Here is a 12,065-nt window from a genome sequence, read left to right as displayed (position 1 = left end):
CGTATTACCCGCGGGCAGCCCCAGCCGAGCGGAAGGCGCAGCCCACCTCCCGCAGAAAGATGCGGTCGCTTTCCGCTGTCCCTCACCGCCGGGCTCATCACCAGCCGCGGTTACATCAAACGACCCTTAGGAGATGCCGGCGGGGGGAGGGGATACTGTGGCCCCGGGGCCGCAGCCGGCGCCGCGCACACCGCACCCCGGTCCCCACACCCAGCCCCGGGCCGCCCCCGACTGTGGAGCGGCCACGGCCGCCGGCAGCTCCAGACACCGCACCCGGAGCGAAGGCGGTCTGGACGCCCGCCGGGTGCAAATCGAGCTCAGTTTCCGAGGAAAGGAGGGGGAGGGAAGCGTAGAGAGGCCGGCTAGAGCAACTGCCCCCCTCCCCGCCAAAGGAGGGAGAGCGCCGAGAGCGCGGCCACCGCAGCGACCTTTTATCTGACTCGCCTACGCGTGGTGGTTACCTGAGGTGAGACATATGAATCCAAAGAGGTAAAAGTGAGCAAACTCCGCGATCATTGTCCTCGCGTGGCGCCTGCAAGCAGTCTCATGCCAGAAGAGCGGGGGGTGAAACGAAGAGCCCCCAGTTGTAATTCCACAGAAGCTTAACGTAAACGAGGTCTTCTAATCCCGCCGGCCTCCCAGGGCGAGCCCCCTCCGGGGAGGGCGCTGTCAGATCCGCGGGGCTCCGGTAGCACGCCAGCTCCGGCTGGCCTCCTCTCTCCCGACCCGGGCTTTCCTAAAGCGGCGCCTTGACACTTCCCAGGACCATCCAAAGCGTTAGAAGAAAACAAAAGATCCTGGAGTTCCCGCAGCCGACGCCCGCAGTCTCCCGATCACAAGTTGCTGTTCCGGCCCCAGACTTTGCTTCGGCGCCCGGCACGCGCCAGTAACGGAACGCAGCCGGGACGGGGCACGGACCGGCCACCGCTGCCCTCCGCGAAGGCGAGAGGAGGGCAGGCAAGCGCTTTCAGCAAAGCGCCCCGACGACTCACTGGGCAGCCGGCGCAGGAGAAGGGCGGGCGGCGGCACGGGGCGAGCGGTGGGCAAAGCGCGGCGGCGGAGCGGCAGCAGCCTCGGCTCCCATGACGGGGGAAGGAGTCTGGCGCGTCGGCTACCGCTGCGGAGCCCGGCCGCAGTCAAGCGGGGCGGCGGACAGGGGAGACCTGGCGGCAGCCCCTCACCCTGTCCAGCATCGCCGCCGCCCTCTGCACGCGGAAATCCCAAACTCGTCCCCTCCCCAGCCCCGGAGGAAGGCACAAGAGAGACGAAGGAAGAAAGAAAGGGGAGGGAGAGAGAGAGGGAGGGAAAGCAAAACTTCCCCGGGCCAACGCCCCCAGCCACCCACCCCACCCGCCCGCCTTCGGTGCAGGAGGAGGAGAAGAAGGAGGAGCGGCTCCTCGCCTTCCCCAGCGGCCGGGGCAGGGGTGCACGAGTCAGGCGGGGCCAAGGCCGCCGCGCCTGAACTTTCTGGTGTCAGGTCGGGCTGCTCGCGGTTCCGTGGGTTTCCCCTTCCCCTTCGCGGCCGCCGCGGCAGGTTTGGTGCCTCCTTAGGACACCTTAAAGGAGCAGCACCAACACGACCCCCTCAAGCCCGGCGCAGCCCGCCCCGCCCAGCGCGCAGCTGGCGCCGCCTCCCACCCCCTCCCCCCGCCGCGAAGGTAACGCGTGGGACGGCTCCCGCCCCCGCCGCTCCTCAGCCGCCACGAACTGCGCCCCAGGGCACAGCGTTGCCACCCCTCTCTCCGGCTCCGGTCTGAGCCCGGGGCAGGGGAAAGAGCCCAGTCTGAGACGGAGGTAGCATCAGTCACACCAAAAGTTGAAATTCCGCGTAAAAGCAAGCGAACAAACAAAAAAAAGCCAGCTCGTGTCCCTGGAACCCCAGGCCCCAGATGGAAAATGGCATGAATGGTGCTGAGACCTCCCTGGAAGTACAGGAGCGCTTGGCTCACCGTTACCGGGCAATTCCGTGCCATCAGACACCCGCTCCCTGCTACACAGCCAGCACCAACCCACAGAAGGTAGGGCTGCAGCCCACCTTTCCCCTCACAGTTTGCCTATTTTCCTTTCCTCTGCTGCAATGATCAATGACACGTGTGGACAGGTACAACATTGTCTGGCACTCCCAGTGAAAGAGGAGGCTGGTCTGCCCTATGGTTTCTAGTGCCTGTGGCCTGGCCATGTGCCAGACATGGACCAACCTCTGGGACAGGCGTCCTCAGATCCTTGCTCCTGGAGCTGGGCACACACATGGACACAGCCACCATTAGCCAAATTGCACTCATGCTGGAATGCCACTATGTTTGCCCTATTTTGCATCCCTCAGGGTGATATAGATGAAAATCTAGAAGTCCAACAATGGAAGGGTCCTGCAGGTTGCATTGCATATATTTGAGTTCACTTTTATGCAAATTCTGTAAAGGCAGATTTTCTATAATACGAAGCAAAACTCATTAGTGCCAGAGAAGAAAGTTCCTAGTTGTACGTATGCAGTGTATTATATATCACTGACAAACAAACTAGCAAGATTTTCTACTAAACCTGATGAAAATAGACCAAACATTTGACCACCTAACAGTCAGAAAAATAATCTAGCGTTTTAACACCAATCAGACATTGATTCTCAGAGATAAAAATAAATTAATGTCCTATTTTTAAACCAAACAATCATCATAGTGAAATCAGGAACAGTGAAAACTTTTAGGTATGGTGAGATTTTTTCAACCTAGCAAACAGTTTCTCTCTGATCAGTGATCTCATGCCATAGTTCTGAACTTTATGAAAGAAAAATGTATTAGCACCTCCAAAGTCAAACCACACTGCAAAAACAGTGAAGAGGTCCTACATAAGCCTTGAACACTAGTGAAAAGTTTGAGATTTCCATAAATTAGGTTTGAGGTTGCTATTTTTTAAATTAAATAAACAGTCACATGCAGAGTGGAAAATGAGCCTCAGGAGTTCATAGAACTGTTAGGGTTGGAAGGGTCCTTAAGGATCCCCCCGTTCCAACCCCCCTGCCATGGGCAGGGACAGTTCATTTACTTCACCTTCCTGTTCCCAAATTGGGTCAAATACAAGTAGATTCCCACAAGCAAGTATTTTTTAATGCCACCATTAAGCATTTCTAATGAATTTCATCTTCTCTTTGGGTATCCTGTTCTAGTTACTATGTAGCCAGATCATTGATTATTTATTTTTTTGGATGCCTAGACTAAATAATCCCCATGAGGAAATGGAAATACATCATCACCACTGATAACAAATTGAAGACATGTTTAATCCATTCTGTAGTGCCAATACCTGACAGACTTATGTTGCACCAAATAACATATTTTAATGGATTGATGGCATGAAAAAAGCAAACCCACACATCTGCTAGGTGACTTCCATAAGGAATAAATTGGCTTAGATATTCTGTGAATGCACATTCACACTTTATATGTACATGCATTTGTTTACTTGTAAAGTGTCAAATTCTTTTACCTGGTAAATGGCAACAAGTATGCATGATGCAGAGAAAAGGTAAATGAAAAACTAGCTAATTCCAGAGTGTGTTCTGCCCTCAAGATAAATCTGTTTTCTGTGCATCAGTGAAACAGTAGGGTTTTGCTTAGGTCATTAAGAAAGAAAGAAAGAAAGGGAAAAAAAAAGCCAGTAAAAACCTATGCTGATGATGCTAATTTCACATTTCAGATACAAAGATATACTAAATCCAGCAGTGGATTAAAGCTCTGAAGCTTGAATAGCCTTATCATATGATCACAAGGTGAGCGTAAGTAGAACAGTTCAAAGCTTTTGTGCCACAGACACCCCATCTTTAACAGGACTCTAACATGGTTTCTATCACTGCAAAGAAATCCTTATCCTTTGAGAAGTGCAGATTTGTTCTGCTTCAGGTACCTATGCTGAAAGTATACTAAGGCTTCAAAGACCTGTGCAATTCGTACTGTCTCAGGTACTTCATAACATCATGCTTAGCTGTCAGTGTTTTCTTACTTCAGAAAGAATTACTCAGGGTGGATATATACTGCTGGAATTGTCTTTTAACAAATTTTTTAGTTCATTTAAATTGTAACAATATAGAACAGCTGCATGGCTGAGTGAGTATCTTCAAATTGTAAGCCTCCAGAAATTCATCAGAATATTTAGTAATTGACATAACCTTTAATTCTGCAGATGTTCATCCAAATTGTGTGCTATTCAAGCATCCTTGTTGTCCTTGATACTGAGACATACATACATATATTCGAGATGCACACATATATCTGTAGCTCAGAGAAAATATTTCCAGCATTTATCTTTTCATTTAAATTTCATACACCACTGAATGCAGAATACTTGAAGGACTGCTTTTTTAATCTGGTATTTTTCTTAATCTCTCCCACCCTCTGCCATTTATAAGACTTACACAAGTGTAATTGCTGAGAGAGCAGGACTACTCCTAGGCACAAAATTGCATGCGCTGCCTGTGTTTGAGGCACAGGACTGGGTGGGAAACCTCCAGGGAAAAAAGGGTTCTACAGAATTGATAGTTGTGATTCAGCAGATGGCACTCTTCCCTTGAAGTGACTGAAATCAGCCCTGCCTCTGAGACAAGGGACAAAGTGCTTTTGGAGATTATTTTATATTACCCAGAAGAACCTGAATTTCTCTACTAAAGATCTGAGGGTATGTCTTTCTAAAGGCAGGTGTGATGCCTTGGATGTGTTAAGGGGGCAAGTGCACCATCTCTTCACAAACCTTTTTGAATGTCAAATGATTCTTAACCTTCCTGATCTTAAAAGTACTGTGTAGCCTTCCAGTTATCTCCAGGAGCTGACTACCAGAAATACCTATGTGCAGGCATGTGTGTATTTGATCACACATGCACATGTCTGCATATGTTAACAGTTTATAATTCCTTCTGAGGCTGGCAGTGAGGTTAACTAAAATAGTCACATTATTCTTTATGTTCCAATTAGGCTTCCACTGACATCCCAGAGTACTAGTTCAGATAAGAACCCACTGTTAATGTTACCAATTAGACTGTTACAAAGATGTCTGCACAGTTTATTCAAACTAGAACTATTCTCACAGATTTTTGTCAAGATCCCCCCAAGCTTGGGCCTCCAGCCAGATGATCAACCACACTGATTCAAGAATCCCACAAAACACCCAGTGCCCATTCACCCATAGTAACTTACATAATGCCATGTGGCCTGTCCTTTGTGTTTTGGTAGTGGTGTTTGTTGTTGTTGTTTGGGTTTTTTTTCCCCTATTAACACCATAATCACTTCAATGTTAGTTATTTGCTGCTATAGTTTAAAATATATTTAGTTACTGTATCACATTTTGCAGCTCTCCAAATGTAATACTCATTTTTAAAAGGCAACCACTTCAGTATTCCACCATGGTTTTGCCAATATCCTATCAGATTATAACTTCAGTTTCAAAACCTGTTACTTCCCAGATTATTTAGGACATCACAGAAGTAATCTGTTGGATTATTAGTAAACTCTCTTTAAAGAACTATTAAAAATATCTGTTTCCCTAAGTCTAAGCATTAGTAAGCTGAAATGGGAAACCATACAGAGTATATATCTCTTTGTATATTGATCTCTAAATGTATTATGGGCCTAACCCATGGTAAGAATCCTAACTGAAGTCTATGAACATACATGACAGAAGAACACTGTATGATTTCAGTTCCTTTTTGCAGTGTTTTGTAGTGAAAAAATATCTGGATTTTTCTAGATTAGTGCTAAACAGACTGTGAAATAGAAGAAGGAACACTGAAAAGTGTAGCTGAATATTAAAAGTGCAGGGGTAGCAGAAGCTTGCAAACCTTACGTTGCCATATAATTAAGTGGAATAATTATTTCAACTAAACAAAACCTGTTATGATTTCCATGCCCATATAAGTCAATTTCTGCCTCCTTCTTGTCATGGTTACTGTTTAAACCTGCTATTCAAAGAAATTATTTTCTTGTGTTTGACTGTTAGGGCCTTAACATAATTTTGCTTTTATCTACATTAAATTTTGGATTCAACTCCTATTTCTGTAATGCTACTCTCAATTACACCACCAGTGAATTGAGACTTACAGTGTCTTTCACTTCATATAACATTTGGGATAGTACCCATGGTCACTGCAGAGTAAGGAATACTAGCAATAAAATGCAAGATTTTATTTCCTATGCTGAATTCATAGACAGAGGCCCTAAAAAAGCTCAAGTCTCATTATGCTAGGTGTATAAAAACAGCACGACAAAAGAGCCTTTCTTCAAAGGATTTATAAAGCACGTTATCACCGCCGAGAACTACAGGAAAAAATCACCACTGGCATAAACATGCACAATTCCATTGAAGTTTGTCCTTTAATGCTCCTTTATGTTAGGGGTGAATGTGGCTTTTCATTTTTGTTTCAAAGATGCTGTAGCACATTCCCACTGGGAAAAAAAAAAAGTCATTAAAAAAAAAAAATCACTGAAGCTATATTCCTTCTCTTCCCCCAGCACAAAGTGTGTATTTTCTAGTCAGTCTACTCAGCAGACTAGCTCAAATGCTTTTAAAAAATGGCATAATTATAGGCAATATTGCATATAACTTCTGCTCTGTGGTATTGTTCGTGTTAATGGCAAAATGCTAGTCTGCTTAATATGCAATTTATATACAAACAACGCAGCATTTATTACAAAACCAGTGTTATCTCTGATATTACTAAACAAAGAGAGACCTGTCCCCAAAATCTCAGCATTTGCTTTAAATGTGTCATAAACGAGCCATTCAGGACTCACTATCTCCTTGTTCCTATACATAGACTATAGGATGAGTATGAGGGTGTCACCTAGTGGATTGTTCAGACTGCTTATAAGAAAGCCAACAAGCAAAAGCATCCAAATGGCATTGAATGAGCTAATGAAATGAAAAAGTTAGGATTTTATTTATTTAATTATTTTTAATTACTCTAGGAATTGTGAGGGCTTCACCAGAGCATTATTGTTCTGTAATATCTGCCTTTGGGCTCCCATTCACATCACAGAATCTATTGGCAATGGTAAGGGCTGTAAGAATGATGAAGCCAAAATTTTGAAGAGAAAATTACCTATGTTCCTGGCTCTTGGCTCCTGATATTACCACAAATGACCATCTAAAATGACTTGCACAAGAATTTTGTTTAGTATTACCAGTAAATGGAAGCAATGTCCAACAGTGCCTCTAGGCTCCATCAATTATATTTTAGAAGAAGGAACTGTTCCATGGTTTTCAACAGGCCATCAAAAAATGGTTTTTTACATGTATTAGTTTGAGATTGCTGTATGCATTCATAATTCATGAATAGTTAAGGTTAACTCTAGCAATCTGGAGATGAAAAGGATTACATAAACTAACCATCTTACTTCTTTGATTGAATTACTGCACATACTTAGAGCAGACGCCACTTAAGAACCGAATACCTGCAGTGAATTAACTCAGTCAAATGCAAAGCAGATACCCAAGCCAGCTCACCCAGTCCAATTCCAACTGCATGTTGAAATGTAAAATAACCAGCATACATTTTATAATTGCCTGATGAAAGCCTCTCTGATCCCATATATTTAACCTCTTTTAATTAAAAAAATGCTTACTATAGTTTTACCATTACATTCTGCCCTTGAGTGGAGGAAGGAGAAAAAGTAAGGATGGGACTACAAATGATAGAGACATCCTGGTTTAGTGCCTAAAGCATAGAATTTATTACACCCCCTGAAATTTTTCAGTGTGTGCTCTGTGACCAGCATGGAAAGAAGAGACAGCCTTTGCCTCATGATGGTATGCTTGTTTGCTGCTGTCAGAAGCATGAATTACCTGTCAGCAGACACAGTATGCTACTGGAAGCAGCAGCAAAAAACTTACACTAGCAGCATGCTTCACTGGCCTTGATGTCGATACCCTGCTTGAAGTGGTAATATGTCTGTTTTAATGAACACGTGGAGTTGCCTTCCTCTGCATATAAGAGCCAGCCCAACCTCAGCTTTTTCTGCATACACAGAATACATAGAGGCAATCTAAAATTCCTTACAAAATACCCTAGGTTAAAAGGGTAGCTATCCTTATCCATATTTAAAGCTCTCAAAAACCACACTTCAAGAGAACTATGAAAAGGTTTATTACTTAGTTCAATTAGCAAACCAAAAAATTGTGTAAATGCATTTTAAGCACTTGAGTAAAATCCAAATACCCCTATTTTTGAGGAAGGAAATAAAGGAAAAAGGAAAAAAAAACAACTTGTTAAATCCCCACCCTCAAAACAGAGACTAGAGTTCTGTTGATCACAAGTATCTTCTTCTTCTAGATACTTAATGCTTTCCCACCCTTAGAAGCATTTATCTCCTCTGTGAGTCATGGAGTTATATTGGGGTTTTCTTTTCACTTTCTATTTTTACTTTGTTCTCCAAACTCTTGGTCTACATCCTAATGGATTCTGGTGAGAAGTTCCCAAGCGATTATGCATGATGTTTAGAAGCAGACATTGATAAAACACAAAATCTTCAGGGCAAGTAAGGAAGAAGGTGCTCTCTTGTATGTAGCAGGCTATTTTATTCTAAAATTATTCCTGTCAGGTTTCTGCAGGAAACAACAGTACCCACCAAAACAAAAAAGAAAACCCCAACCAACCAAAAAAGTAGAATGAAGGAGTAAGGACCTAGCTAAGTGTTTTATTAAAAGAAAACTGGTCTTGCATATCTTGTTCTTAAAATCTCCTAAAGGACAAATCTCTCAGGCTATGTCTACATACTTAGGAGCATCCAGTAACATGACTGTTCCTCCCACTCTTGGAGATGGCCTGACATGAGCCAGCTCCAGTCCAGAGGCTGAGTAAATATGCTATCCTAGTGCCAAGCATGAACTAACACAGGTTGTGTCTCAACAGGCCTTATTAGCTCAGGCTCATTACTGTAATAACATGGCTATATGGCTGCTTCATTGCAGCTGGCTCTGTGTGCCTGGCTTGCCATGTGCAAGGGGCAGGCACTTAAGTATCTGCTCTTGACTGTGTTGACATGCTGTCAGCATATTCTTCCTCTTCCTCACACTTATTTTGTCATTTAATTTAAAGCCAGCAGTTGCTCCTCTCAAAAAATTGTACTGACATAAAAGAAGAACATTTGTAAAATAGTATGTTTGTGAAAAGTTGTGGAATGCTGACCAGGTCCAGTAGGTTGGATGATCACTTCCTTTGCACTGTACTAGCATTTTCCAAAGCACAAAGCACATTCTTAAGCAGGGATCACATAGGTATACAACTTCCAATTTCCTCTCCTATTACCTCTTAACATGTGAGACTAAATTACACACTGAGTGCTGGAAGAGGACTGAAAAACGTAGCAATCTCCTTTCAGGTAAAAAGTGAAACCCTCACCATTCTCTTTTATATAAATAGACACATTTTGTATTTGCCCAGTTGTTACTGCACAGATACAGTGCATCTGCATTTACCCTCAACTATACTGCTGGACAAACATCCAACATTTAGCTGGAGAGCACAGCCATAGCTGCACAGATGTAAAACCAACCTCAAAGAACGAAACAAGAACAGAAAAACTGCTCTTCCAGTCTTAATGCTGGAAAGGAACAGCACCTCAGATAGCAGTAGCAGACTAAATACATACTAAGATCAAAGAAAGTCTCAGGAGAAAGCCTTACAGACCACAACAGGGGAGGGTATTACCCCGGATCTGCCCCTTCCACATATGATTCCTGTAAGAGTAATTCTTTGGAGGGTAAGCAGAAGGGCGGCTGCAAGACGCAAACATCATGTGCTAAAACCCTAATTCTAAACCTCCACCTACAAACCCACAAATAAAAAAGTATTCCAAATAGTTGTACATTCTTTATTTAATAAATTATTTGGGGGGTTATCTTTAACTGACATTTTAGAATGTTGCTTCATGATGATGGGAAACTGTTGCTTTTGGGTATTCAAATTTGATAGTCTCATTAGAGATAACAACTTCCAGCCAGAGGAGATTGCCTTGGCATTGTCAGAGCTACAATATGGAACTTTAGCATAGTGCCATGAATATGTAGCACTAGCAAGGGACCTCTTCTTCACTAGCAGGGGAAACTATTCACCTGAGAAGTTGGTGAGATTTCATCCAAGCATATTCAGTTGACTCCCATTACGAAGACCTTTAATTGTGTAATTGTTAGTTTGCTTCCCAGCTTTCAAGAAAATACACACGCTTACTTTTTGTGTCACATTTGGGTAGACTGCACTAATGGTGTGGCAGTGTTTGCACTTTGATTCCAAGAAGCAAACAAAGTTTTTGAAACCCTGATTTTTCTCATTCTAATGGGGGTATCCTATCAGTCAGTTCAATGCAATCATTAAGGAGTCTGCATGTCTTTCAGTAAAGCACTGCTCAAACCTCCACAGTACTTTGTCTTGCTCTTAACTGGTTTGTTTCCAAAAAGCAAGTTTTTGCTTTTAGTGAACTATGCTGTAATGCCCTCTGCTGGTATTAAGATGGTAAAAGCACTTTAGATTTCCATTTTAGATTATTTAAAGAGTATTACAGTGTTTTAAAGACTAAAGTGTTTTAAATACTATGTCACTACCCAAGGCTGGTGAGATTCTGTAAGAGGCTTTTCAGTAAAGACATCAAAACTAGTCTTAAACAACAACAAATGTGTTACAATCTTTTTGCAAAGTTGTCAGGACTTCCTAAGTCTTCTCAAGAAAGAATACTTGCTAAATTCTTCACATTCTATGAAGTATTCCAAGGCTAAAGGAAAAAAAACTACTAAAAGCATTAACTGACATCAAGAGGTTAATTCTTCTTTAGCAAATCAAGACGGTGAAAATCTCACAATTGTCATGTTAGATGTGGTATTTCCAATGGAATTTAAAAGCTTTTGGCCTACATTTTACCCAGCCAACACATGAGATACTGTAGACTGATGCCACTTCCTTCAAGAAAGGAAATTACTATACACACTGCAAGGAAATTAATATATACACACTAACCATTCCCAAGGACTTAATTAATACTTTCCATGAATAAATATCAAACACACAAACACCTTCTGTGAAGTAAGATTAATCAAGTAATGGTTTTTAAAGTGCCATGTCATATGAAGTATGTATTTCACAGCAGCTTGGTTAAAATTGCCTTAATTAGAGTACTGACAAAAATAAGGTCTAGGATGTTCTTGGCTTTGTCTTTCAGTTCTCTCTGAGCACAGAATGAAAACTGTAAATGTTGCCTGAATTTCTCATCCTGGATATATGACTGAGAGTTTCAATAGTGCCTTGCAGAGGAGGATGTTCAGCTGCCACTGAAAGAAATCCCCTTGGTATTCTTGAAAATTTCACCCTTAAACCTTTATTAAGAACTCCTTCAAAGAGATTTTTTTGCTTGAAGCCACAAATCTTCCCATCAGATATGCAGGGCAAATCACCAATTAACAGGAAACATGAAGGATTTGCTTGATTACAGTTTGGACATGCATTTCTCTGGAGAGCTGCTTTTGTTCAAACCCAGCCTGCCTTCCTCATGTTTGAGCACACAGTATGTTTCAAACTCAAAACACAGACAATTTTAGCGCAGCAGAAAGATGAGTTTGAATAGTCTAAAATGTTTTCATGCACCAAATTGTAATACAATAGGTGGCATTTTATTGTGTTGACACAGCATCATTTCAGATGGTGGAATCGTGTGACACAATGGCACTGAATCCCAATGGTGAATGCATGTAGTAGATGTGGTAATAAACATATTAAAGGAAAACATTAGCACTCAAGACTATTGTGTAGGTTTAGGCTAATCCCTAGAGGTTTGTAGGTTCTTGGATCTGCTCTGTCCTAGGTTGGCAGTAGCTTGAGGTGACAAGCCACTGCCTGAGAGCAGATGTGGGAGGCATGCCTGGCACTTTTCAGATATGTATGAAAACCTGGAGTCCATCTGTTTTCTTCCCCAGCATTTTAATGATTTGCCATGTCTCTAATTATCCATGTCATTTAAGCTACAGTTAAGACAACAGTGGAGACAAATCTCAAAGAGCAGAGCCAAGTTGGTTTTGAATTCTGCTTTGCTCTCATAATT

The 12,065-nt window shown here is 42.8% G+C and overlaps 1 protein-coding gene across 2 annotated transcripts in view; it reads right to left on the bottom strand.

Moving 5' to 3' along the window:
- Positions 1–12,065, bottom strand: part of ROBO1 (roundabout guidance receptor 1) — a 633,792-nt gene that overhangs the window by 321,180 nt on the left and 300,547 nt on the right. The window contains exon 1 of one of the 2 annotated variants that reach the window (XM_068144425.1): positions 462–1,270. The exons of the other annotated variant lie outside the window; for it this stretch is intronic. Coding sequence (XP_068000526.1) covers positions 462–516 — 55 coding nt within the window. The 5' untranslated portion in view covers positions 517–1,270. Of the gene's footprint in view, positions 1–461; positions 1,271–12,065 lie in introns of those variants that run through there. 2 annotated transcript variants of the gene reach the window in all.

This window comes from Melanerpes formicivorus, unplaced genomic scaffold (genome assembly GCF_026170545.1).
Source record: "Melanerpes formicivorus ecotype bairdi unplaced genomic scaffold, bMelFor1.0.p_v2 SCAF_11, whole genome shotgun sequence".
NCBI lineage: Eukaryota > Metazoa > Chordata > Aves > Piciformes > Picidae > Melanerpes > Melanerpes formicivorus.
Note: the sequence above shows the minus strand (reverse complement) of the source record. Positions and strands in the feature narration are given on the sequence as shown.